This window comes from Aspergillus pseudodeflectus (assembly GCF_044049435.1).
Source record: "Aspergillus pseudodeflectus strain CBS 756.74 chromosome Unknown BJX68scaffold_8, whole genome shotgun sequence".
Lineage (NCBI taxonomy): Eukaryota > Fungi > Ascomycota > Eurotiomycetes > Eurotiales > Aspergillaceae > Aspergillus > Aspergillus pseudodeflectus.
Genome location: NW_027263784.1, coordinates 452023 through 477883, shown reverse-complemented (window position 1 = coordinate 477883; position 25861 = coordinate 452023). Strand labels below are relative to the sequence as shown.

The following is a 25861-nucleotide window of genomic DNA, read 5'->3' as shown; positions in this document are numbered from 1 at the left end:
TCGTGGCCGAATGAAATCTGGACTGAGGAGCGACACATATAAAAGAAAATCAACAAAGCAAGGCGCGGTAGAAAAGCTAGACCTGATTTTGATCGACATCGAGGGCCTCTAGCTCCTTGGATTCTTCGTAATCATCAAACTCGAGCCCCGCGTCACGACACCTTTGAAGCCACTTTAGTGCGATGTCCCCGCGACGATTGACCTCTACTTTCAGTTTCGAGTTCTGGGCGCTAATTTCATTGATAGCATGAGTTGTCGTCATGTTGCTCTGTTCCCATCGTTCGTTTATTTGCCTCTTGTCCTCGTGTAACTGGTTGATGTACTCAATGGCGCGCTGTAAGATGGCACCCTTGTTCTTATCGCAGTTGGGCACGAGGCGAGCGATTTGATTGATGCCTTCATTGATCGCCTCACGACGCCGACGCTCGACTAGCACTGAGTTAGAAAGCGTCCCCAGACGTGTGCATTGAGGAGCAGCTTACCTTCTTTGTGATTGTTCTTGCGGATTTGGTGCCACTCCGGGGAGCCAACAGTGGGTTTTTGGTTCATGCTTTGTGCTTCCCGCGCGGCGTAGACTGCAGCAGCAGTTGAGTGACTATGGGCAGTGCCAATACTTTGGCCGATCTCGTCTCCAAACGTCAGGCCATGAGCGAGGTTGTTATCGAACGTGGTATCCGGAGGAGGGGGGTATTTGTTCTGAGGATTATGGGCAGCCAGCGCTGCCTTGGCAGTAAGGGCATTCTCGTCGGTAATCCCGTTCTGAGGTCCAACGTGCTGGAGGATTTGTTGGTCGATGTTGAGCTCTGTGGCGCTGGTGGGCAGGCCATGGTCGTATCCGAGAGAGCTATGCGTGAAGTTGGTCTGGGCATCTGGGCCAGGAAGACTGCCGTTGCTTCCATGAGATGATCGATTGATGCGCTGGGCATCTGGGCCACCGCTATCGCTGCTCTCGCGCTTGCGCTTGACCATATTGCCTTCCGTGGCACCGGCGAGTTGTGTGTCGGCCATGATTACAAATCTTCGAGCAACGAGACGTATTAGTTGGAAGGATGCAATAGATTCAAAGCGCGTACCAGCCCAGCGGCGTCTTTACGCAAGGTAAGGTTCTCGCAGTAATCGCAAATCCCACTAGATCTGAAAATAGAACGTTAGTGATGTGAGTGAGCGATTTGCCTGAGGCACAAGTTACTCCATAATGAACAGGATAGATCATCATCAGAAACAAGTTAAATAAGCGTTCAGTTGAATAAGCTCTTGTGCTGTGTGCTGACCCCGGCTACCTTGCGGTTTGTGAGGGGAAGACGCGTTGGCTGACGCGCTGGGCGCCGCATCTCAACATCAACAAAACTTGGTCAAAAGCCCGACTGCTGGGCATATATCGAAGCTCACAAAAGCACAGAGCAGTAGCTGGGCGCGTAATACAAGGGAAAGTATACAGCACAGCGGGTAGAACAGGAGGCGCATCAAGGCGCGTCATGACGTCTCTGCGACCGGCAGAACCGCGAAAATTGGACTTCGGCCACCACCAGTCGGGCAGCAGGAAGGGAGGGCGACAGAACCCTGGCGGCCGGAGGTCCAATAACGCGATGGCCATTGAAGTGGGCCGTGATGGAAAAGCAAGCAGAAGGGAAGAAGGGAGGAGAGGAAGCTCTGTACCTTGGGATGGTCTATCTATCACCTGACAGCAAGTCACCTGCCACGGACAACAACAAGAGTATCGCGAATCGTCTCGCAGACGCAGAAACCCGGTCTTTTGAAGCGGGAGAAAGCGGTGCGACAGGGACGTCCGTTTTGAGAACAACGGACCGGCCAAATTTGAGGTCGAGCAAAAAGAAGTGGCAGCTTTTACACTGGGAAAAAGGGATACATGGAGGAGTAGAGAGAGGTCGACTGCTCACGTGGCGAGGAGGACTCAAAAGAGGAGAAGCGCTGGTGGTGCGGCGGCCCGAACGCACCTTCTGCGCACTAAAGTCACCTGACGCCGAGGCTTGCTTTGCTATCTCTTCGCGGTCGGCGCGGCTCTCACTTCATATTTATGATACGACCAGTCACAGCAATGCGAGACATCTACCCTCCTTCTTCTCGAGACCAGCATTCCTTGCATGAGTCTTTACAATAATTATTTGACCCAACCGGTTTGATTCCCTCCTTCTTCTCGTCGTCGATGTCATGTGCCGGAATCCCGTGCCCCTCCCTCTGTTGAGCGCCTCGTCCGCAGTGGTGATTGGCTGACGGCAATGCCCAGTCCGGTCGACGGCGGAGGGGTTCACCCGTGATCACGTGGCGCTCTGCAACCCTCCAACATGAGGACACACAGAGGTATGCACGATGAAGAGCATCGCGGATCAATTACCCGGGGTTTAGCCTCGCGACGCACCCATCCGTCCTTGCTTTATTGGAGAGCACCTGCCGCCTCACACTGGAGTACCTACTGCACCCTCGCGGGCCGGCCCTCCTCTCGTTGGAAGGTCAGATATCGCCCGCCAGCCATGGGGTTGCACGGTCCATTTCCCTTATCGTTTCTAGCTGCCGATCATCTACTCTGCGCTATGTTGGTGTGCTTTATATCTCGACTGTAATGGCCGTGGCTCTGCAAAAGTACGCTCTCCAGCTGAGAGCAGATGACCTGGCTGACGGGGTCTCAGCCCATGCTGAGAAGGTGCAGTTTAATAGGCTCAGCTTCCTTTCGACAATATTCTTAGCTTTCACACGTTCAGCTGTTTTGAAGCCCTCTTCTCGCCATTTTATTATATCCGTGCGCGATTTATTGCCTCCTCACCTAGGCTGCTACTTCACCCGAGAACCCTCCACGAACTTCCATCCGAAGACACACCAGGATCGGGTGCTAATGACGTTCGCCCAGGATATCCCACACATTAACCCTCGCTATCACCCAAACTGTGGAAGTGTGACTCCATCCAACCCTAGTGTCACATGCGGTACCCAAACAAACTCATACTCAAGCCTCCTCTCCCCTAGAGGATGGCGTAATATGACGCGCGACGAATGCGGAGTGGATCCTGAAGAGTCGCATCCAAATCAGTTCAAAAACAAGGTCTGTGAAGAAAACCATCTGATAGAACACCGTCGATCAGTTCAGCCAAAGGCTGATCAAAGCTGGTCATGGGATGGCGAGATGGTCCAGAAATCCCACCTCATTGCAACGACGAGAAGCGAGGGCGAGGGCGAGGGCGCTAACCATCAACCTTAAGGCGTTGATACTATCAGAGAGTGGGCTTCTGCCCATATCGCAACCTGACCTCGTTAAGATCTCCTTGATATGCGCTATCTCTATCTGCACGCGCTATGCACTAGCACCATGGATCCAAGCATCTAGCCCCTGCTATGCGCATGTCACATGGATTCATGCGAGTCAGAGATTCACATGATCTTGGCTGGAGGATGTGGTGGGTATACTACACTCGATCTAGAAGCGAAGGAGGTCTAGATACTTACCATACCTCCAATCTCCGATAAACAGAACCCGAGAATGTCCCAGGAGGCTTAGCATTCCGCTCCCGCTTGTAGACAGCCGAGAGTCAGCATAACGTAGTCTGTCCTGTCTTGCTGTAAAAATATTCTCGGCATGGTCTCCAGTGGAGAGAATAGGCAGCAAAATCATACCTATACGATAGGTGTCTCGATTTGAAGTTTTGATTCGCTGGGTCTTGTATGCGTAAGTCAATCCAAATTTCCTACTAACTGGTACTATATCCTATACCCTTGTCTGACGCCAGCCGGACCTCCATCTTTACATTTACTCCTCGACAATCACAATCTCCACTCCGTAAGGTCTCACTTTAGGAGTCTACTAAAAGGAAGTGAAACTCTTGAAGTCAGCTACCCCGCCTTCTTAACCAACTGAAACACCATTTCCGGCTCCCCCGCCGTATCCGCAAAACAAACGCCCTCGCTCGTCGCACCGAGCATCCTCCAACACAGGATCCGCACGTCGAAATCTGAATCCGCCTGTTTCTGCTTATCGTCCTCCTCGCCTTGTGATGTAATACTCCCGTTCCGTAGTAAGCTCGTCGCTGAAGATGGTGTGTGCTGCCGCTGTGAGACAGCAATAATCGCACTCGTCCCCGCATACCGCGCAAGCGGGATCCCATCCTCTTCGCCTGCGCGGTTTGCGAAGACGATGATGATTCTGTTCTCCTCTACCTCGTCCGCATCTCCCCCACCGTCCTTAGTACTCTTAGTAGTATGATCCCGATCCGGGTTTGAGGAATATTCAATCCTCTCCCGTATGAGTGGCAAAAACCGCTGAATCCAATAATTGAACGTATCCATCTCTGGCTTACCACGTAACGCATCCAGTTCCTCTCTCGTCAACAGCGTCAACCAGGCCATGGAGACAATGACGAGTTCGGAGCGGGAGTCGAGGACTCGGTGTGCAAATTCAAAGGCGCTGTAGGGTGCTTCGAAGCGGTAGGGGTTTATGTCCATGCAGATGCCGAATGTGGTGGGGATTTCTCGTGCGCGTATACTTGAACTTTTGTCAATATTCCCGGTCTCGGAGATGTCGGGGACATGTTTTGAATCGGGAGGAGGGAGGGGAAGGGTGAGGTTTCGACAACCTAGCTCTGCGCTTCCCTCGGACGCCCAGGTTTCGTCAGTGTAGTAGAGGAATGTTTTGCGGTAATTGTGTAGGATAGAACCTGTTGGGCTGATGATTAGGAGGGAGTTGTAGTATTTCTCTTGTTGAGTTTCTCCCTCTCCTCCTCCTTCTGGGGTCGTGATTTCGATTTCAGGATACCCCAAGCAGACTATACATTGTAGTCTCTTAGCCGTTTCCCTTGCCCAAGCAGCCGTACGTCCCTTCCCCGCTGGCTCCACGTATGGCTTCACGGCATCCAGGGAGGGGAAGTTGTAGCCTGTTATCCAGTCAGCCCGTTGATCACATCACTGGACACCAACCATCTAAGATCATCATGAGACAAGACGGAGAAGAGAGTGCCAGTTAAGTTACTAACCCGTCAAAGCCATCTCCGACAAAACCAACATATCCAAGCCCGCCTCCTCAATTTTTGCACTCCTTTTTTGGCCATGGCTGGGGCCGTTGACTTTGAGTACGGCATTTGCTAAGACTTCATCCGCTCGCTGGATATTGCCCTCGACGTCTCCAAGCTTCGCGGCAATTTGCAATGTTGCAATGCGCATTGTTCGGCGCTGCTGTTGGTCATGGACCTGTGTAGAGGGGAATAATTGGCGGACTGGTGGCCGGTGTGAAAGGGGAGACACTTTGATTATTTGATTTGGTTGTCTGAAAAAAGCGAAAATGTATCGACAGAATTTTTTAGTGAAACCACTGAGGTATGTTTTTCCTGTGTACTGATGCAAGTTGGAGACAGAGGTGACTCTGTGGTGTAGAGCGGGCCGGGAGAGGCGATGTTGGAATGTCCCAACACGGACGGACGTTAAAGCAGCAATCTTGATAGAGATTTACTCCTTGTTTTCGAGAGCGTATGTTGTTTCGTTGGCGTTTATTGCTGATTGCAATGGAGTACCTTTGGTAGATGGTTGTTGCTGCGATGAGGCTGACCATGGTTTGATTGGCCGAAAATCACATTGGTCATGTGACTTAATCGGTTCTTGGGTTTACATCCATACCAAGGTATGTTAAAGGAAGTCAGTGAACAACACCTACACATGTACAGCGGTAGAGATCTGAAGACCAAGTATACGACTCCATGTGTGTCCTCGAAGCTAGCACGCAGCCTCATGCATTAATCCCAAAATATTACATAACATGCTAAGACAGATCCCACAAGAAATACAGGCAAGAAACCACCCATCAAACACCACGCAATGCAACAAAAACCCGCAAATGCCAAAACACCAGACCACTGGCATAATTGTGAGTCTGTAACGCGTCCAACAATTACACTGATCGAGGTAGATACATAAATTTGCTCTAAAGGTACAAGCGAGGAAGAGCACGTTCGAATCGAGGTCAAGTTACTTCTTCGGGGGCGTGCGCAATGACGACCCGGGGGAAAAGTTCAGAGGCTTGTAAGCTAGACCCTTACCGCCTGTGAGACGGAGTCTTTGTTCAGTTCGAGATAATGTGCGTCCGAGTCCCAAGTTGGTTTCTGGAGCTAGGGCGACGTCGTATCCGTGGACGGATTGCTGAGGCGATTGGCTTCGAGAGAATGCGACTGAGGAAGCGACGCTACTTTCAGGGCTGAATGAAGAGCGCCACGGTTCGTAGGTAGTAGGCGCCGAAAAGGCGTCTAGAAGGCGTGGTCCGGTTCTCAGAGTCTCGGCAGCAATACGCGCAGCTGAAAGAAGAATTTCATCTTCGTCGACTTGGTTCGGTTTAGGAGGCCCGGGCTTTTCCACCGGTTTCCGGGCAGTCATGGACTCTATCGCCTCAAGGATTGGAAGCTTGGGTAACGGTCTCACGGAAGCTTGAGCCATCGATTTTCGAGGCCGCTCGGGCTTGGCCACTTTCTGTGCCTTAACTTCGTCCTTTGCGGGGGGAGTTTCTTGCTCTTCAAAGACACGTTTGCGACTGGTCGGCGTTGCTTCTGGCGTTGACACCGTCCTTCTTCGGCGACTAGCAGCCTCTTTTAGAGAGTTTATCCAAGCGAGTTTACGTTCAGCTTCGTCTTGTGCGGGTTCTGCCGGAGCTTGACATTATTAGCAGTTGAGGGTGGGTAAATTACTATAAGGGGAGCTTACCCTGTTCTTCGCTGACGGTCTTCACCGGTGCGTGATCGGTTTCAGGTACATCAGCCTGCACACCAGGAGCAGATTCCTGAGGCGCCGCCGTTTCCGGCATTTTCGACTGGAGTGGTGGAGGGAAGGCGGGTTTCTTAACAATTCCATTGCTGGCCAGGGGCGAAGGTTCTTGAGAGGCGGTGAAAGAGGATGCACTTTCTTGGGCTGGAGGGGCCGATGGGCCTGCAGCAAGTTGATTTGAGCTCGGTTGGGGTGTAGAGGCAATAGGCAGTCCGAAGGTAGAAGGCGCCGGGAAAGGTGACGGTTTGGGAGACGAGAGGATTGCGGGGGCTTCTATATACTGTTAGCTCGCGTCATATATTTACGTAGAATAGACTTACCCTCTTTCTTTTTCTCTGGCTGGAACGAGGGGAAGGCTTGAGTCGGTTGGGGGGGTGGCTGTGATATTGATATCTCCGAAGCACTTGCTTGTGGCTTTGAAGCAACAGGTTCGGGTGTGCTGAAGCTCAACACTGGAGCACGGCTCTCTGAGGCAGGAGTGGGTTTCGCTGTGTCGAATACGCTAGTAGAAGACTGTCCAGCAGTCGGGCCACTAGGTTGAACAGTAGCAGGAAGTTGAGGAGCACTGAAAGGAGAGGTAGTGGATGGTGTGGGTTGTTGAATGTTCGAGAAGATACCAGGTGAGGAAGATTGAGATGTGGGTTTGGAAACGCCTGGAGATTGGAACGGTGTTGCGGCTGGCGGAGTAGACGCTTTGTCCTCGGGTTTTGCCTGAGCAAGCGCATTTCCACTTGGGAAAGGGCTTGCGGGCTTCGAAGGTTGAGAGACGCCTGGGAATTGGAAAGGTGAGATTGCCGGACTAGGAGCTTTCTCCTCCGCCTTCGACTGCGCAAGCATAGCTCCATTGGAGAAGATGCTTGCCAGCTGGCCGTTGCTCACCGGAGGTGGGGAAGGGGTTGGCTTCTCGGTTGTTTGGGCGGAAGGCAATGGTGAAAACGGCTTCGCAAAAGGGTTGAGAGATGGAGCTGGGCTCACAGAGCTACCTTGTGAGCTGGCCGAAGGAAACAAAGACCCGAAGGGATTCGGGGACACGGAGGGCTTGGGTTCTTCCGGCTTTGGGGAGAACGAAGCACCGAGGCCAGGGCTTGGGAGGTTGCCAGGAGCTGGCTGAGATGAAGCTCCAAAGGCTGAAGAAAGTGCTCCAGTCATACTGGTGATATTGTTCGACTGTGAGGTAGGTGTAGACATCTCGTTATCGTCGTCGCTCACAAACAAGGACTCATCGTTATCGTAAGATGTCATCGCAGAGTTACGCTCAGAGAGAAGTTCTCTATCAATCATGCCCAGTGTTGCGGCTTCCTTGACGTTCAATCCGAGGACAATAGCAACCAGGTTTCTACCTGCCCGCTTTGACTCAACATAGCTATCAGAGAAGGAATGGTCGGAAGAAGGTTGAAAGGCTATGGAGGAGATAAAGTCAGTCGATGGGAGATAGCAGCTTTGACTGAGCTAGAACAAAGGAGTGCGCGTAGATGAGGAAAACAGGACGAAGTGCGAATTAATATGCGGAACCATGGTTGAAAGCAAAACATACCAACAGAATCAACAGGGCGGCTCCCCCAGTTGAGATATAGGTCCCCGTTGGCATTTTCGGCGAATTCCAAATCCTGGGCTTCGCAGAACTCAATTGTCTGGTCGGCGTCGTCAAAGTATAGTACACTTGTCAGCTCGTCAACCGTCCACTCTTCGTTTTTGTGCTGTTGCGAGGCGGGATAGCGGCAGTATCCTTTCCAGATTGAACGAATGGCGGTCTGGCGCATGTGGTTGAAGTAAATCTCCGCAACACAGGCCATAAGATATGATACGCCTGGAGAGTTGACCAGACTGAAAAACCGCTCGTAGAAGCCCTGCGCGATTGCATTAGGCCGCTTAGCGTCAAGGGTGCCCTGGTACTCCCAGGTGTTTCCAGCAGCCGCGAACAGCTCCAACGCTGTCTTGACACGCGGTGAATTCCTCAGCTCGGTAGGCCATTTCTGGACACGAGCCTCCAAGTCAGGTCGTTGGTCGTGAATAGAGAAGATGATATAGTAAGCGCGGAACTCGTCTTCGTTGGGAAAAACAATCCGGCCTCTATTGTCGTCGTAGTAGTACATCAAGGACAGCATCGTGTTATTCAGCTGTTCTCGTTCCTGATGTCGGTCAAATGGCTCCTCATTTTCAGGACTGGAGAGTAAATGGAGAGAAACGATATGGAAACGGGCGATTCGTTCCAGACACGTCACCGCAACCTTCACATCCTCCTCTTGCGTAAGTTGCTGAACAGAAAAGTCGTTGCGAATTGACCGCGTACGATCCCACACGAATTTGTGGATTAATCCCAAAGGCTCCGAACCACCAATAATATGTCGCGTCAAGTAGTTCATCGTTTGAAGTAATGTAGCAGGCGTTCGAATATCAGACGGAAGTTGCTCATCGTACCCTGCGGCAGATCGTCGAAATCGCTTAAGCATCTTTGTCTCCAGGTTCTGCAGTGTATTCGTCTTGGGGTCGAGATACTATAAAAATCGTAAACACTAGATCAAGAATGCCATGGTACCGAGAGCTTACCTTTTCACTCTTATCAACCATCTTCTGGACAATGCGCTCTACACGCTCGAACTGAGGGCACATGCTGGTACAAGTGCCCACTGGTGTGATCGCTTTGTTCAAGGACATAGGCTGGTTGGGATCCGCCATCTGCCCGTCTTTGATGGCCTGTTGCCTTTGTTTGGCACGATCAAGTTTGAGCTAACCAGTCAGCGCCTTGATTATTACGGAACACCATCATGCGAATAACTTACCTGCTCATATCGATCACTGTAGCTCCCCACAGTCGAGACGTCTTCAACAGGGACGCCGTTTCTGGGGCCTCCATTTGTCGGTTTCGAGTGAATCTTAGTCCGCGGATCTCTCGCAGAATTGACAGTCGTACCACCGCGAGTTGACGACGCAGCCCCAAATGGTCGTGGCGACCCTCTGCCGAACCCCGTGAATGCGGGTTTCTGCTGCGAGAGAGGCCCAGTTGCTGGCGCTGGCGACGTTGTTGCAGGCGAGGTCTGTTTCAGCTGCGCAAAGGGCGAAGCAGCCCTTGTTTGGCCTTCCGGTTTTTGACCACCGCGCCATGTATTCCCTGCAGCACCTGCGCCGCGCGCGTTACCACGACCAGCTCTTGTCGCGGTTGAGGCTCCTCGGCCGCGACCTCGTCCTCGAAGACTAGGATTGAATGGAACATTTGTGCTACCGCCTCGAGGTTGGAATGTCGTGGGCTTGTTGAATGCTCCACCGCGTCCGCGTCCTCTTGAGCTCGCAGCTCCGTCCGTTTGGTGGAGCACAGCGAAAGGGTTGGCCGGACTGGCCATTCTACCGCGAGCGGCGGGGGAGTGGCGGACGGACCGTGTCCTCCTCAAGAGAGTCAAAGTATGAATGATTTATAGGTAGGCGGGTTGTTTGTTTTCAGGCTTTGATTTCGAGCGTTGCTTATATCTTCAAATTCCTGAACGGACGCTCTCGAGCGGTGGGTGTAGGAGTCGATACAGTATATTCCTAAAGTGCTATCCGCCGTAATCGTGGGCAGGCGCGTAATCAGAGTCAGCCCATTTCCATTCAATATATGGTATCATGATGGCGGAGTATTTGCGGAGAGGAAGCGAGCGCGAGTGAAGGGAAGAAACGGTGGGACGGATGATGTAGGAGGGCGTTGAAAAAGACCGATGGTGACGCGCTACCTTGACCACAAATATCGACAACCAACACGTTTTCGCCTGTCCGGTCGGTTCGTAGAGCACAGGAGTTTCTGTGATCCCGCAAATGTGTTGAAGATAGCTGTCGCTAGCTGTGTTTCTCGAGCTTGCGACGTGGTGCTGGAGATGGAACCGAGGTGGCACAGAAGACTGAAGAGTTCGAATTGATTGGTATCTTAGTCGGTATTTGACAGGTGTATCGTAGGCGAACGGAATAATGGGTTGTTGTAGTTCGTGACACTCGACGGCTGTCGAGGTGATTGAGCGAGTTCTTTGTCCTGAAGAGCCCCGTGATTCACTGGGGAGCGGGATTGGTTCTCGCCGGAGCCCAAGCGCAGCTGCCGCGCGTCTACAATTAGCGCGAAATATCTACAATAGCAGGCGCACAAGTCAATTTGCCCATTTGTCTACTATTCAAAATGTCATGATCTCCCTTTGATGGTGGTATTACTTCAAATCCATCATTGAAGTATTTCTTATTCATTGGGGGTGCATCTGCCACCGTCATCTGCTATATACACCATGGATCTAAATCGAGCTATTCAGCTTCGCCACCTGCGCCCTCGCTCCCAAAATTCTATACAAAACAAGGCCCAAATTAAACAACATAAAGATAGCGGTGCATGATAATCCCGTGCAAAGTGCCATCAACCCCGGCAGCTTTTATCTCGTATGAAATGGCGCGCAATTGCAAATGCATGTCATCACGAAATGCAAAACAGCGAAAGAAAAAACAAACGTATATACACCCTGAAGAAAAGTCGTAGATGCTCAAGAGTAAAAAGGTGCAAATTCTACATCTGTCGGTAGAATGCGTCCGGATGTACCCTGGGCCTGCAAGAGAGCCGGCCGGTCGTCGTATCGAAATGGAGAGGGGAGAATGAGCAATATGCTATTCGTTCACATGAATCATGAGGTCGTGTAATAAATCATCCCAAGTCACTCATGTACTTTGAGGATGTCACAGCAATAACAATGATGAAGGACCGGGTGAAGTCTGTGGTTGTCTTCAAAACGGCTTCGTGACTGAGATTCTGGAGGCTATAAGATCCAGAGAGTCCAGGCCCCTTTCACGGCCCATCTCTGGAAGCCCGTGTGGGAGCTCGTGAGGGTGAGACGGGCTTATCTGCAATGGGTAATGCATCGAGTTCTGTGAGAGGGCTTGAGTGGCCCCATATTCCATCGAATTGTACATGTTTGGGCGGAATGGTGAGCCCCAAGTGTCGTAGTGGGATACGTGGTGCATTGGCATTGAAAGTGGGCGATGGTGCTCTCTTGAAGCGGAAGCAGTGAAAGGAGTGTGAGACAAATAATCATAGGCGTCAGGGTGCTCATTTGGACTGACCATCCCCGATGTTGTCGGGCCTCTGAGAGCAGGATAGTCATCGGCGTACTCCGCGGCTGAATTCAAATATGAGCGGTCGTGTCTTGAGGGCTCTCCAAAGCTAAAGGAATCATTCAATGGAATAGTTCGGCCTCTGTCGCTGGCCATGCTGAAAGACCGAGTTTGTGACAGGGCCAAGTGATCCACCGAGGCAAACGATGCGGACAGATGTTCTGATGATGAAGCAGATGCCAGCGGAATCTCTTCGACGTCCTCGAACTCGTCAAGCTCTAATTTTGGCTCCATGTCGTCTATCACAGACTCGGCACCTTTAACTTCCTTCGCGGGAGCGTCTCGGTTTCGAACGTATACCATCGAGTCCGCATCTAACAATAAAGTCAGCGGTTGATCGTGTTTAGGTTAGGGGTTGCTTACCAATTTCACCGCGCTCAAAACGCTCTTCCTGCTTCCGAACTTTGAATATCTCAGTCAAAATGTCCATCTTCTCATCGATGCTGTCTTCAGGCTTGAGCGACCGTTTACAGTCTTGTGAGATATCTTCCAGCTTCTCTGCTGTAATGTCAAACTTGCCAAGTTTGCGTAGGATGTGAACTAAGAGTTGAAGTCGTTCTGCCACGGGCGTGTCAGTGACGGAAAAGGGGCCAATCTCAGCAGAACACTTACGTTGCTTCTTGAGATGATCCGGCTCCTTGTGCATGACTTCAGCAGGCCACCATTCCGGCTTGGTGATCTCTGGGTTCCCTGACTCCCCGCCGTTGTAGGGGTGCTTCACTTGCTTGCGAGGCTCAATGTGTCTGATGAAGTGCTTGGCAATGAGACGACAGTTTATTTGCTGGAAGTGCTTGAGGGCATTCTCATAGTACTCTATGACTTTTTCAGTATCACCAATCTGCATAGCAACCATGTTGTTTGTCGGTGGCGAAACCACAGGCGGAGCTGGCTCGGGAAATCGTTCGCTGAAAGACATCTCTAGGGCATGGCTATGAGCTGCAGCTTTGCGACGTTTGCCCTGGCGGTGATAGGGCATGCCGTGAGCATGGCCGTAAGCGTAGGGAGCCGCCGAGTCATCTAAGATTCAACCTTATAAGCTAATGTGGCCCAAGATGAAAGGCGAGCATGTTCACAGCACATACGACGTATCATAGGCTTGTGGTATCCGATCTTGGACCCGAGAATCTCCAGGAATCTCTCGCGGACTTCAGGCGTGAAGACGGACCGGCTCTGCTCTTGGATAGACGGCGACTCGGCAACCTTGAGCTTACCCGTATTGTCAAGGTAGATTAAGGCATAGTGTGCAAAGGGCACGTTGACAGACGGGCGCGAGGCACTCATGGGCTACATCCCCTTAGTTAGTATCAGGGAGATTTGTTTGAATGGTCTTGACTCACCGAAGCAGGCTCCCAACCAGCACACCCATCTTGTAAAGCCGACAAAGGGCGCTTGGCTGACCCTGGTTTGGAAGTGGGGCCGTTGACAACCATACTGTCGTCAAGAAAGGGCAAGGTAGATCAAATCGAGGAAAGAGTGGTACTTGATCGAGTAGATAGTGCTTAGTCGGCTCAAAGCATATGCATGTATGGTCGTCAACAATCCTGAGCTCAAATGGATAGCGAACGTGAGGGCGGGCAAGCCGATGAATTTGTACTTGCTCTCCGATGCGGCAAGCAAGTGGTACTCAGTCGAGATCTTCAGACCGTGTGGTCATCAATCAGCCGAAGGCAGAGTTGTTGTTTGGAGACTGAACTGCAACGGTACCGATCTGTCAATAGCTGTCCGAACCCATTAGCTACCGGTTTTTGACTTTGGGAGAGCGCGTAAGTGCATCTTCGAATCGAGCAAGCAAGCAAGAGCTGGAGGGGAGAAACAGGCGGCTAAATCACGAATGGGAGACAACTCGTATAAGGCAGTGTGCAGTTTTCCGGGAGAGTAAACCGGAGCGGGCGGGAGGGGCCGGTGCACCAGTCAAACGGAGGGGCGATGATTGGGGATGGGGGATGGATTAACAGTTCGATGCACTCGCAGCTTACCAGAGCTTGAGGGATAGACCCAGACCCGTTGGAAGATCACAGGGTCGGATGGCGGGGTGACGGGAGGAGAGAGGTGCAGGAAACGCTGCAGTGCACTCTAGTATCCTAGAATCACACACGCAGATAGGGTGAGAGCTGGAGATGTAATGCGAATAGGCGGGAACGTCGGGCTGCCGTGACTGAAAGTGCTGGACAGTGTAAACGGGGGAAGGTGACACGAGCGGTACGGCAGGCTGCGTTGTATACAGTAGACCCGGCGGGCGATTGTATATGTAGATCTTCGGTAGCAACCCCGGACTGGAAAGACGGGAAGGGCAAGCGAAGTTGGAGCGGCGAGTCGAAGCTGAAGATGACTGAAGAAAGAAGAAAACCAATGAGGAGTTCTAAGGATCTTATAAAGAGGCGCAAGCTGGTCTTGGAGTGGTGGTGTTGGAAAAATGAAATAACTGGGGGCGAGAGATGGCTTTTCAGTCTGCAAGATATGAGCAATGCACATCCATCGAGATTGGACTGCAAAAGAACCGGTAGTCAAAGAACCCACCATGCAACCATACCCTTTTCCCCTCTCTTTTTTTCTAAAATCTCGCTTGACGCTCCGAAAACCGTCCCTCAAAATACAATCGAACCCTTTCCGAATCGGGAGGTACCAACAACATGGATGATCCCTGGGCGCATTCCATGGCGAAAAGCCGAAACACAGCTAAAAGGCACCGGCACAATGCATGTCTGCAGTAAAGCCATGCAGCAGAGTGGAAATTTGGAATTTTGCTTTTTCTCCATTTTTTGAATTGATTTTTCTGAATATTGATTAATTTTATTTCTTCGAATGCAATCTGGTTCTTTTCCACTGACCTTATTTTTGCTTTTTGCACAGCTAGCCATCTCGCACCACGATTTGTAGATCTATTGCGTCCACACACCACCCCCGTCGTGTTCTCGCGGCCAATGGCGTCTTCCCCGTCTCTCCAGTCTCTGGTCTCCAGTGGCACTGACAGCCGCCCCAGGCTGAGGTCCGTACTTCCGGAGAAGTTCGGACCGGCCCTTCCTTGTTCAACACCGAAGGTGATATGTTTTGTGGCTTTCTGGGGCTTTTGAAGTTGAAGCAGGCGTTTAATGTGGAGGGCGGTCCCTAATTCGCCCTGAGCAGGCCGTCGGGTGATAGATTTCAAATACTCCCTTTGGATATTATCGGGCTGACAAAAGCACTTAGCAGGGGCTAACATAGCGGGAGTGTTAGTCGAGTCTACTAGTGGAGCGACGGGGCGATCTAACAGCCTCTTACCTTAGCACACTCTAAGTCCCTCCAGGGATGTCCTTTCCGGGACCAGATCGAAGTGCTATCGGACTTTTGCTCTTACCCAGAGGGGCTAAGGCGCTGTCATTTGACATGGCAGCATGGGCCTGGTTTGAAGTCTAAACGCTCCAGGCGATTCGCACTCTGGAGGATCATTTCGTTTGGCCTTCCAGCCCAACCCATGCCCTCCACTTAGTCGGTTCCTCGCTCTTTCGTTCGACGCCTGTGGCTGTTAATCTCTCTTTATCTGTTTGATTCCTCTTTTCAATTCGATTTCACGAACAGTATCTCCGCGGTCGTTGCCTGGCGACACTCGGGAGGATTTAGTGTACCCTATCCTTGGGGACCATCGGGCAATCGAGGATGCGGATGGCTCCTAGCCGGGGATTCTTGTGTCGTAATTCTCACGTATGTATCACTTTTAACTCGAGTTTCGGTTGATTTTAAGGAACTCAAAGAAACTGGATTCCAACTGTCGTACTTCTGTTATTCGGGTTGAGTGGCCAGGAGGGTCCGAGTCCAATTATCCGCCTCGGATGGCTTGCAGCTTGTACGACATTCAGGAGACCAGACTCCAGAGACTCGATCACGCACAGGCCGCACATCTTCAGGGCCGTCCCACGTCCCTCCACTCTCCACGCTTGGGCCGGATACTGGGGTTCCTCGAAAAGCCACAGCTCTCCCGAGTGTACGGAGTAAAGGGAAGGTTCCTTGATTTCACGAGGTGCTTTTGGCTCTCGATTTAGCAGATGACGACTGTGCTTACAGAGACAGCCAGATGCCTACGCCATCGGCTTCAAAATTTAGATGAAGATGGGTAGAAGACCTTAGTGCCCTCGTGAGACACGCCAAGCGCTGCAGACATTCTGTAGTAAACAAGTCCAAAGTTGTATGGCGCTCAAGTCAGCGCACCTAAGTTCCTGGCAGGAGAAACGGGGGTGACTGAGATGGTAAGGAAGCATTCTTAGGTCCAGCGAGGTACGTCCATCGAAGCCATGGACCAGGAAACACGGCGGCCCTGGCTGTGTTATGTGGCCATGGTGGCAGGGTGATACTAGTAGTAGCGGCTTCCAGGTCTTGACTTCTCCTTGGGGTTACCGGTGGTTTGGTTACAATCCGTGCGCACCAACAAAAAGACAAAGACGATCCCGCAAGGGCGTCTCGCTAAGTCGCCCAGGTTACAAATACCCAGCGCTAAGGATTGACGGCGTGATTGTGCCAGCCAGGGCAGGATTGCGTAGTCACCGAGCCCCGGGGGACTAAACGATAATCATTATATCATACTTTGCCTGTCGGACTAGCCTAGTAGTGCCCTTGGCCCTTGGGACCGGTTTTGCACCAAGCCCTTGGACATCCATCTCGTCATTCAGGAATCAGCCGATACCGGTGGGTAGCTCAGACAGAAACTGTGAAGAGGCAATAGTTGAGGCATCCGTTATTCTCGAAAGATGGTTGATAGCGAGTCAGAACGTGTTTGTGAGTCGTCACGCTGTTGGGATAGAGGAGTCTTCCTGGTTTTACACGAAGCATTAGCGTTGCGACCGGTCTCACCCTGGGCGCGATGCAATCTGAAGACTGATTGCGGCGATGCGCTAGACCCAGGCGATTCCCGACTGCTTGGGGCTTGGGGCCAGAGAAAGCAGAAGTTCTGGGAAAGAGTGAGCCTCGAGGGGTTGAGATCTCGGAGAAATCTCCGCCAAGCGAAGCGAAGAATCGCTTCTTCAGGAGCCAGCCAGCCTTTGATGTGGGCGATCAGTTCCAGCTCCCTGGGTTCAGGTCCCAGCGAGCGCTTGAAATTACACGGGCCTCACACCCAAGTGACAAGGCTATTTTAATTCCATCCATCAAAAGATTCACGCTCCGACGAAGCGAAACTCTGTTGTTGCGCTAAATGTCCATCTACAGATAGTTTCCTGTTCCTCGGGAACGGGAGATATGTACCAAGCCAGATACGCCCGGCACTCAATCTTGCTTCACGCAATCCTATCTCGCAGAACTGTTCCGAGAACGCAGTGGGCTGCGGCAGTTGTCGTTTTGTTTCGCTCTTCTGCGCAGGATCTCCTTTGGTTATTTTGAACTAGCCGCCACAGCCCCGCCATTGACCACCCACCAAACACCGCTCAACGACGCAACAATCGTAGCATATTCCTGATCCGTTGCCTTCTCGTTGGATCTGCCCTTTCCTTTACTTGGAATATTCCCCGACGCTGTGCTCTTCCCCGTCGCCCGCGCTCGTGCAAGTGTGATCCTCAAGGAAGACTCTCAGGCGGTTGTTGGCTCACGAGGTTTTACCCCTCCACCCAAAAACGGGAAGATGCCACAACCGACCTCGATCGGACCCAGTGAGCTTGAAGGATTGCGAAGTGCCCACTTATGCAGACCATTTCTTCAGCCTATCTCTGCGTTAAAGGATCCCGAGGAGAAGGCAATCCGTTGCCTTTTCTCCGCTGACTTCACCAAAGCTCTCAAAATCTGTCATCGAGATAAGCTATGATGACAGGAAGCAGGCGTTCATTCCTGAAACATGCAATCAATATGGATTCCGCAACAGTGGCAAACGTTCATACGGCGGCTGCGATCATCTCGATCATGGTGATAGAGATGAAACTACGCTTTATCCACATTTGACTATGGTTCCTTCTCGAATTTGTCATGGAGTGGGAGGAAAAGAAAAAGGATAAGCACACAAGGTGAATACTGTAAATGCGTCTGAGCCAAACCGATGCCCTAGTCGATCATCGCCTCATCTTTATGATTACACTGATGCCATCCTGGACCGGGCTAGTCGCTGGTTTGTGGTGCTTGGTTTCCCAATCAATCTTCACAAAACCCCCAGTCAAGCAAGTTGATCACACATTTGCAACCAACTTCCAATACGTGAATTTTGACTCTTGCGCCTTGGACTTGGAGTAGATTTAAAGTACCCTGCTCCATCTGATACTCTCGAAGCAAATCAAAGGGGTGCCAATCGGCTTTCAGACATCCCCAACACCGTTTTCATGACAGCTGCCCCCCCTGAGCAATGATTGTCACACTAAGAGTCCCCGCTGGGCATATGACGTGCACGGTCTATTATTTACCGTTCTTCCTCGTGTCGCTCGTATCTTGTCAAGTTGCAGCCTCGTGGATGTTACCCGCTTCAAAAAATGTTTGTCGCTTGCTTGGACAACACCACAACGTGGTGTGGAGAAACAACCGTCCACAAGTCCATGCTCCTGGCAATGCATCTGTTGCTATTGTACAATCAAAGGACCTGGAGTACAGGCATTATCATGATCTCACCCCGAACGTGCCAAGTTGATCAATGGTCGATACCGGCTTACGTCGTCGTCCATGAATTGGAGCAAACTTGGGTCGTTTGAAGCAGACAAATCAGCGTTGGCGCACTGCTTGACATGGATGCTATTAACCATTAAGTACTGTTTTGCGTACTCAGTAGATTCTCTTAAATCTCGCCGTTATCATGAACGAAGAAGCCTTGTCCGAGCCGCACTGCTCCCAGCAACCTGCCAGCCACTTGTCGAGTTGCCATGGAGAGCCGACTGGATATGCCGCGCTTGCCGCAAGGTCCCCGAGCCGGCAGTAATCTCAATTCGAATGATCTTCATGAGGTAAAATTCCTCCGTCGCAACTAGCGAGTTCGAGATCCGTCATCAATATACGCAGCCGAGCTTCCTGGTCTCGACTAAGTCTGGGGCCAAGAGTCAAGAATCGTGCAGAGGACAAAGGCTTCGAAATTAAAGGAGAGAAGAGCGTTGAGGGTGAAGATGAGCCAGGGGTGCCTGTCTCAGAGCTCGAGCCTGGAGATGTCAAGCAGCATCAGGAACGGCAATCCTCATTGGCCAAGGTTAAGAGCCCTGACAGCCTGACAGGCGGACACTGATGATCACCAAGCTGCCAAATTCTCGGATTGCCCCCCTCGCCTACCCTATTTTTGTCGCCGGCCAGTTAGCGCTGTGCTCCAACAACTAGCCTCCGCGCTATCGGGCCCTTATTCGAACCGCTTTGTCCGAATATAGCAACCGACACACATCATTGGCCCAGGCTGACCTGCTTGATTATTTGTTTAAATTCTTAGCGTCTTCAAAATCGGGCAATGGACAGCAGGAGGTGATCAGATTGGTGCCCAAGGGGCGAAGCCGCATGTCCCCGATATGACTGGCAGGATCTCGCTGCCACACAGGGGTGTATTCGTCAGAGCAGCGACACCATTGTCAGAATTGAGAAACGTTTCTCGACGGAGGAAGGACGTCGTAGATGAAGGCTGAAGCTGCTAAAGTAGTGAGACTACTGGTTACGGAGATTTTTGACGACAAGGAGCCCGTCCCCGCTCGTCGATCAACCGCGGAGATGAGTGATAGAATTAACTGCAATGCTTACGATGTACTTTAAGACGCTTAGGGGCTCTGTCATGAGTAATGCGGGTTGAAGAAAGGCGAAGAGATTGATTCAAGGCCTCATTCTCAAACGTGCTAAGGCAACTTCACCAACAAGTTCCAACAGCTCGAAATGATACTACGCGAATGTCACTTTGACCGATTGGGGAACAGTAGCGAACTTGCGTCATTGCCGGAGTTCGTGTCGAGGTTCTTACCCCTTTGCAATTTCTATGAGACCGGATCTTAACAAAGAAAGCCCGAAGATTCCTAAGGGGCCGAAAACTACGCACCCAGCCTCCAGGAACAGGTTCCTGCTTCGAGAAACCGTAACCCAGATACTGTGGCGAGATCTGAGCGCCGCAGCCAGGCCCTGACAGGAGCTTGGACCTCAACAAGATGTCACTGTGACAAAGAAAAGAGCGCCTGAGCTCATTGGCGATGTCCAGCTTGTCAGCGAGATTGAGTTCAAAGGGTCAGAATCCAACCCCGCGATGACCAAACTAACCCAGTCTGACTCGTCAACTTCGTCCTTTGGCCTTCGGCCTTTTGACCTTTCGGGTTTTTGGTGCCCTGGCAGTTTGCTGTCAGACTTCTACCCCGTTCCCTGAATAGGAAGGATTGACCTGCCGCTATCCTCGATCGGGCGGAGGCGTTACGCCCGCTTCAGCTCGGCCATTGTTTTCACTGGCCATCTCCCGCACCGTCGCAGTCCGTCTCTCTGATCAGTGGGGATGGCCGCTCGGGGAGCCCGGTCCGGGCCTCTCCAACGCCCAGACTCTGTCCTGGATACGATCACCTGTCAAAGCCCAGTCTGTTGATTGCCCGGTGCTACCTAGCAGTGGCTTCGATGGCTGACGAAGCCAAAGCCTGAGGCAACAGTGGCTGTTCTGGACTTGCGAAGGCTGTCATCGGCCTTTGTGCGAGGCTGCGAGCAATCTATCCCGCCTTCGATTATTGGCCCGATCAGCGACAATCTTGCTCTTGGGGGTCTGTTTGCGATGTTGCTCCCGTGATCACACGCGCCTACAAAAGGTACGTACTTCTGCTCTTCCATCTCAACACAAGCACATTCTCACACAGATAGAGTTTATGCTAAGATGAATCTGTCTAGGACTCGAAGTTATTCTTTGTCCTTTTGAACTTTCGCCCTCCCCCACCCTCGCTTCTGCATTGGCCTCCGGGGAAACTTTCTAGCCTCCACATACAGTGATTAGATGAACCAAGGACCGGGTATATGGGATGGGATCATTGTCGATCATATATAAGATGGAACCAAAGCTATAGTTTCACCATCTGCCCTCGCAGTGGATTGTGGAATCGTGAAAGTGAGGCTGCAATGGCCTGAGCGTCATGGGTTGAGACGATTGTCGATTTTGGAGCAGCACAGAAGATAGACGATTCTATGTATGTTCTTCCCGCGTCCTTTGCGTATCAGCGCTCTGCGACACTAGGATCGGACATCGGACGGATAATCTCCGTCCTCCTCTTGGAAACAGTACTTTGGTCTTCAACCTTCAAAGAGTACATAGTATCTCATCGTGTGCATTTGGCGAGATAGCTCAGAAACTTTCTCTTTGCCTGCTCCGGTAGGGCATGAGCTTTTTCGTGGCTCCTTCAGTTCGAACAGACGTCATCGTGCTGCGCTTGCGGAAGAATATAGACAGAACGAACCGAGTTCGCCCGTGGGTCAACTTTCTCTCGCTGCAACGATTCAACGAAGCCGGAATATCCCCGCTCTGTTTTTACGCTCTACAGCTCATATGTCGCTGGTTCGTTGCGCGCGGCCGGGCCGGGCCTCCCCTACACATGCAACTAGTTGATGGGACTATGTACAATGTGCATGCGGTATTACACAACCGCTGGCAACAGAAGATATTGATGGCTGGAGCTTGGAGTGAGTTGAAACCTGACTTTGAGTTCCTGACTCAAGAGACTGTTATGGTGGTCGGGCTCACCCCTCTTGGTGAGAGATATCATGGCAGCATCTGGAGTACCGTCGCTCTCAGAAAAGTTATAGTCATCAATGGTGCCATGGATCATGAACGCCGCGAACTCAGCCATGGTACAGCGTTCTTGGAAAATGCCAGCGCATCTGGCTAAGCTGCGGGTAATGCGGGGTTGATAGATGAGCCGGACGGTGAAACCTGGAAATGACGAACCCTCGACACCTTGGACGCATTCTCAAACTATGATACCTGTGGTCCTGTGCTAAAGTTGACCTGTCCTGTGTTCGAGGAACGCTGAGGGCTTTTCATACCCCTAGTGAAGGGTCGAATCTTGCCTAAGAAGAGCATTCGAGCGAGTGACGACAAATGACTTGACCAAAAACCCACTAATAATCGCGCGATTACATGGTCTTTGGGACAATAAGCGCAGTAATCCTTGCGTTCCCCTACTAGACCATGCAGATCCGGTCCAAAGCAAAGCCCGATGACCCAATTGGATAATAACCGCCGATTGACTTTTGTGATGATCGTGTTTTTTCCCTCACTTCATCCCACTCGCTCCAGCTGCGAGTCACTGGTTCAGCCCATGTGTTCTCAGCGTGGAAGCCATGCGCTTCCAGCCATTGGATTTGAGACTCCACTTGAGTTTCTGATGAGTATAATTCTTTTTTCTACCTTCCTGAAGCGAGTGAGAAGTGGCGATCACCCCGCTCAAAATCTGCAGACACACAGACGTTGCGGCCCCCAGCTCCGTCAAATTCTATCGCCCAGCCTCGCGTGGACGGGAGTTCTGCAGCCGCGCAGTAGCTTTAGAGCTAAGTTACACGCTCCATCCCTGCTCGCGCCAAATGACTGGTGAGCTTGCTCCTGGCCTGAGTAAGGTTGAGATCCATCTGATGGGGTTTTCTGATGTTTTTGCAGTTGGCTGGGCCAAGGAAGCGCCCGATTAATTTCGTGTAGCGCCGCCCCTTAACAACGTGGCTAGTGCTATGACTGCGGTTAGGCTTTCCATCCAATCCTACAACGTTGAGTTAATTAAGAGGTAGGGATGATCCAGGATCCAGTTCGTTTTCTCAACGCAATTGCTGATCAAATGATATCAGACATTTCTGGAACGAAACGAAAGGAACTCGATGTGGGTTTCGTCCTTGATGATTTGAGTGTACTTTCGACAGCAGACGTCGATCTCATCGATTCCCCACGGAATAGCGGGTTCATCACACCGAGGCCTTTGTTTCTGGTTTCCCGGTTTGCTGGCCGGAAGTAGTTTGTCGCCATTCTGATTGGATGTTGTACGCGATGCGGAAGCTGAGTTTGATCCTGTCTGCAGCGTTGTTCCAGAAAGGGTAGGAACCTGCACGCGTGGAAGTTTTCCGATGGGCCTGGCAAGCCACCTCAGGGGAGACACTGACATGTCTTCAGTTTTCCCAGAGTCAATAGGCTTCCGAAGAGTCCTGACGGAGCTTGGAACGCAGCAGGATATGAAGGCAACAACTGAGGCCATCCTTGTCAGCTCAGGAACGAATGGCCGTGGTTCAAACTAGGCATATGGCAGAATACAAAGTACCCTGACCTTGCGACGGACCCTCGACGTATCCTATATCCTGCATATGTTTCAGATCAGGGCGGCGCCATCATATTGCCATAGCGCCGTGATTTGTGGCAAACCACTTCGCTCCAGATCCCCATACCACCATTGCTCCATCGAATGGCCCCAGTCTCGTCGGTCCATCGATAGCTACTCTGGCTTCCTGGACTCGAAAGTCCCATGCAGAGCAGCAGCAAGGATGTCAGTATGAAAACAGTGCTCGGGCCTTCAGCGGCGAATTCTGATGCAGCAGGAGATGGAAATCTAGATCCTGGATCGGAGACATATCCCATCATGGCTAGTTTCCCGTGGGTTGCAGAATTGCATCGCGCGGATCATGGAGTAGATCCTGAATTGGCGACGAGATCTACATTTCGATGCGAGATGTTATCTCGATCTGTCCTCGACGAGAGATCACCAACTCCAGTTGCAGTCTGGGAGCATCCTAGTCGATTGAGGTTTATGTTAAACCTTGTGAAATAAGGCTAATCGACTAAGACGATGAACAGCTCATCTGAGGAGCCGTTCTGGGCATTTTCTTGAAGTCCCGTACTTTATGTGCAGAATCGCAAAACGAAAGATATCGCTTGGAGGCTATGACAGTCTCTATCAGCCAACTAATACCCTGGCAATGCTTTTTTTGCTATGACATGTGTATGAGCAGCCACAGTATGGCAAGACCCGTCAACAATGCTCGACAAGTTACTGATAACAACAGTACGAAGCTAAATCTGCTTGGATATGCCTGTACCTTGTCTTCTATCTATGTGTTTGAACAAGCCCAGCAGGGAGTCTGAAAATCCAAGTCTATGTGGAGATAAGTCGCCTCGGGGAATTCCCTCTCCCCGCTCAAGCCTTAGAAACAAGAACGCACGGTGTATCTCGCGTTCAGCCCGAGTGCAGGAACAAGAACCACAGACCTGAACCTAAATTCCGTACTTGAGGAGCGATGACGAACCTCTCCCTGCACATCGCTGAAACGGGCACAGGCAGAGTGTTAATTTGGAACTCGTCGAAGTTTCAGGAAGAACGTTCGCACCTTGAATCCTTCAGATCCAGATCTCCTCCCATCGGACCCACTGCTTTAGTCCCAAGTCTGGATAACCCACAGCGGAATCCAGCTCCAACCTTCTCCAACAAAGTTGAACTCAATATGAGTGGGTGGGCGTCGATCCCGGTGTGTGTGCACTCTTTGTTGGTCTGTTAGGTGAACTTAGTGCGAGAAGGCCTGGTGGATTGGATCTCGATAAGACCCGGGGACCGGGATACCGTATGTAGACCGAGCGCGCTTAGTGAGGATCAAAGCGATCTCGGTCGAGAGGATCGATGATTCAGAAACATCGAGAAGGAAGGAAAAAAAGGCACTCCGTTCCTGCCGGTAAACACAAGGGCCGAGGTCCAGCTCCGCTCGAGCAGCCAGGCATCATTCAGCATCAAACAGCGGAACTAACTCTCAAAGTATCGAGTTGTGGTCTTCAGGCTCCTCCTTACCAAGTTTGAGAGTCGTATTGCGCACTCCGCAACCAAATTAATGAGCTCGCCAGTAGGAGAATAATATGGGACTTCTGTGCACTGAGCACTGCATGGGCCCTGCTTTTCTCGCTTAGCTTACCACTGCGTCCCCCCGCGGCCTCGCTCAATCAGAGCCCGCCTACAGGCCTCTTCAGCTCCCTTCACCACTCCCCAATAATAATCCGATCCCATCCTCACCAATCGCAGAGCCGATAAGAGCCAACTCGCAGACACTTGGGTAATCACAACCTCTATCGTAATCGTTACCTAGCTTATCGTCAATCCATCGTTATCGTTCCTTTGAGCCCTCGCGAGCCAGCGCGCCCAGCCTCAATCCCGACACCGAAGTATACAAGGACATCCCAGCACAATTTAGATTAAATTCGGTCGTGGCAACACAACGCAAGGCTTTCCTTCGTCTCGGTTCAAACTCTCAAAGCTGTCGCTCCGCTTCGCCTCCGTGGCTGAGGCTGCACAGCAAGAATCTGCAGACCCAGATTCCAACTCCGCCTTCGGAGCCGAGCTGAGCTGAACTCATGGGAGCTGGACATCAACATTCTGTACCTGTGCATACGGGCGGGCGAGAGCTCGGTTATTCTATTATTAACTCCGTTTATCTGTTAGTACGGAGTATCTACAAGGACATCCCTGGCTCGAAATCTGTATGCTCGAAGGAACAGTTTCTATGCGTGCCTAGAAAGAAGACGATGATGACGGCGCGGACCCTGGCTCGCAGTACAGTAGCTACACTACACACGGACTGGCCGATGATCTTCATTAATCCTTCCATCGGTCCTTCATTCCTTGGATGTTCCTTTTGAGGACAATAAGTCGGTGAACCCCCAAATCCGAGAGTGCTATAACGCTGTAGCTCCTGGTATATATCATAAAAATAGATTAATATTGAGCGATGTTAAGATGACTACTGTGAGACTTAAGTATGAAGCTGCTGCTCTACTGCGTCATTGGCTTTTTTGAATTTTCTGTCTCGTGCATGCAAACATGCAGTTTGATGCAGAGATGGGGTGAGCAGCTGCTGAGGTAGGTGCTGAGCTACACCGCTATTCAGGACTGGGATCGGATTTTGGAGGCTGGGGTTTGTGGAGAGAAGAGGGGGTTTGGTGTTGACTCGTGTCCTAGTACATATGATCATTTTGCCAGCTTGTGAAGGTAAGGAAGATATGTGCAATTCTCATCGCAACTAGCTGGCTTGAAATATACTTTGAGGTTCGTTGCGGCCTGGACGAGGCTCAGCTATGTACAGGTAGTGATTTGTCTTCCGAGTGATGTGAGAAAACCAGATC

At 51.4% G+C, this 25861-nt stretch overlaps 7 protein-coding genes across 7 annotated transcripts; 2 read left to right on the top strand and 5 right to left on the bottom strand.

Moving 5' to 3' along the window:
- Positions 1–76: 76 nt before the first annotated feature.
- BJX68DRAFT_263731 (putative HLH DNA binding protein (Penr2)) lies at positions 77–1008 on the bottom strand (the record flags this gene model as incomplete). The annotated part of the gene is made up of 2 exons (XM_071044769.1): positions 77–429; positions 483–1008. 2 exons carry the CDS (start codon positions 1006–1008, stop codon positions 77–79), a joined length of 879 nt encoding a protein of 292 aa, XP_070902398.1.
- Positions 1009–3731: 2723 nt separating this feature from the next.
- On the bottom strand, positions 3732–5517 carry BJX68DRAFT_204567 (putative protein N-terminal asparagine amidohydrolase). Its single transcript, XM_071037622.1, has 2 exons — positions 4977–5517; positions 3732–4877 (listed from the first exon to the last, which is right to left on the bottom strand). The coding sequence occupies exons 1-2, from the start codon at positions 5161–5163 to the stop codon at positions 3841–3843; spliced, it is 1224 nt and encodes a 407-aa protein (XP_070902397.1). The 5' UTR covers positions 5164–5517; the 3' UTR covers positions 3732–3840.
- A 177-nt stretch (positions 5518–5694) lies between these two features.
- BJX68DRAFT_230249 (putative leucine permease transcriptional regulator (SAC3)) lies at positions 5695–10738 on the bottom strand. Its single transcript, XM_071039190.1, has 7 exons — positions 10452–10738; positions 9528–10269; positions 9295–9474; positions 8282–9242; positions 7068–8147; positions 6688–7020; positions 5695–6635 (listed from the first exon to the last, which is right to left on the bottom strand). Exons 2-7 carry the CDS (start codon positions 10083–10085, stop codon positions 5962–5964), a joined length of 3786 nt encoding a protein of 1261 aa, XP_070902396.1. The 5' UTR covers positions 10086–10269; positions 10452–10738; the 3' UTR covers positions 5695–5961.
- A 546-nt stretch (positions 10739–11284) lies between these two features.
- Positions 11285–13484, bottom strand: BJX68DRAFT_204497 (uncharacterized protein). Its single transcript, XM_071037621.1, has 5 exons — positions 13200–13484; positions 12945–13146; positions 12475–12879; positions 12226–12420; positions 11285–12176 (listed from the first exon to the last, which is right to left on the bottom strand). The coding sequence occupies exons 1-5, from the start codon at positions 13290–13292 to the stop codon at positions 11476–11478; spliced, it is 1596 nt and encodes a 531-aa protein (XP_070902395.1). The 5' UTR covers positions 13293–13484; the 3' UTR covers positions 11285–11475.
- A 7620-nt stretch (positions 13485–21104) lies between these two features.
- Positions 21105–21611, top strand: BJX68DRAFT_263727 (uncharacterized protein; the record flags this gene model as incomplete). The annotated part of the gene is made up of 1 exon (XM_071044768.1): positions 21105–21611. The coding sequence occupies one exon, from the start codon at positions 21105–21107 to the stop codon at positions 21609–21611; it is 507 nt and encodes a 168-aa protein (XP_070902394.1).
- A 165-nt stretch (positions 21612–21776) lies between these two features.
- On the top strand, positions 21777–22523 carry BJX68DRAFT_204305 (uncharacterized protein). Its single transcript, XM_071037620.1, has 3 exons — positions 21777–22312; positions 22379–22455; positions 22515–22523. Exons 1-2 carry the CDS (start codon positions 21942–21944, stop codon positions 22428–22430), a joined length of 423 nt encoding a protein of 140 aa, XP_070902393.1. The 5' UTR covers positions 21777–21941; the 3' UTR covers positions 22431–22455; positions 22515–22523.
- On the bottom strand, positions 22505–23093 carry BJX68DRAFT_204063 (uncharacterized protein). The gene has a single exon (XM_071037617.1). The coding sequence runs from the start codon at positions 22959–22961 to the stop codon at positions 22557–22559; it is 405 nt and encodes a 134-aa protein (XP_070902392.1). The 5' UTR covers positions 22962–23093; the 3' UTR covers positions 22505–22556.
- Between the last annotated feature and the right edge of the window lie 2768 nt (positions 23094–25861).

What these genes read in the sequence shown, in the direction of transcription:
- BJX68DRAFT_204567 (XM_071037622.1), bottom strand. Translation starts at nt 5,163, where the DNA reads ATGCGCATTGCAACATTGCAAATTGCCGCGAAGCTTGGAGACGTCGAG. An exon ending in GTCGGAGATGGCTTTGACGG is followed by an intron (nt 4,878 to 4,976) that starts GTTAGTAACTTA and finishes ACTGGATAACAG; the next exon opens with GCTACAACTTCCCCTCCCTG.
- BJX68DRAFT_230249 (XM_071039190.1), bottom strand. Translation starts at nt 10,085, where the DNA reads ATGGCCAGTCCGGCCAACCCTTTCGCTGTGCTCCACCAAACGGACGGA. An exon ending in TGGTTGATAAGAGTGAAAAG is followed by an intron (nt 9,243 to 9,294) that starts GTAAGCTCTCGG and finishes CGATTTTTATAG; the next exon opens with TATCTCGACCCCAAGACGAA. An exon ending in CCGCCCTGTTGATTCTGTTG is followed by an intron (nt 8,148 to 8,281) that starts GTATGTTTTGCT and finishes TCTCCTCCATAG; the next exon opens with CCTTTCAACCTTCTTCCGAC.
- BJX68DRAFT_204497 (XM_071037621.1), bottom strand. Translation starts at nt 13,292, where the DNA reads ATGGTTGTCAACGGCCCCACTTCCAAACCAGGGTCAGCCAAGCGCCCT. An exon ending in GGATCATCTCAAGAAGCAAC is followed by an intron (nt 12,421 to 12,474) that starts GTAAGTGTTCTG and finishes CGCCCGTGGCAG; the next exon opens with AACGACTTCAACTCTTAGTT. An exon ending in TTTTGAGCGCGGTGAAATTG is followed by an intron (nt 12,177 to 12,225) that starts GTAAGCAACCCC and finishes CTTTATTGTTAG; the next exon opens with ATGCGGACTCGATGGTATAC.
- BJX68DRAFT_204305 (XM_071037620.1), top strand. Translation starts at nt 21,942, where the DNA reads ATGACCCAATTGGATAATAACCGCCGATTGACTTTTGTGATGATCGTG. An exon ending in CTGCTCGCGCCAAATGACTG is followed by an intron (nt 22,313 to 22,378) that starts GTGAGCTTGCTC and finishes ATGTTTTTGCAG; the next exon opens with TTGGCTGGGCCAAGGAAGCG.
- BJX68DRAFT_204063 (XM_071037617.1), bottom strand. Translation starts at nt 22,961, where the DNA reads ATGGCCTCAGTTGTTGCCTTCATATCCTGCTGCGTTCCAAGCTCCGTC.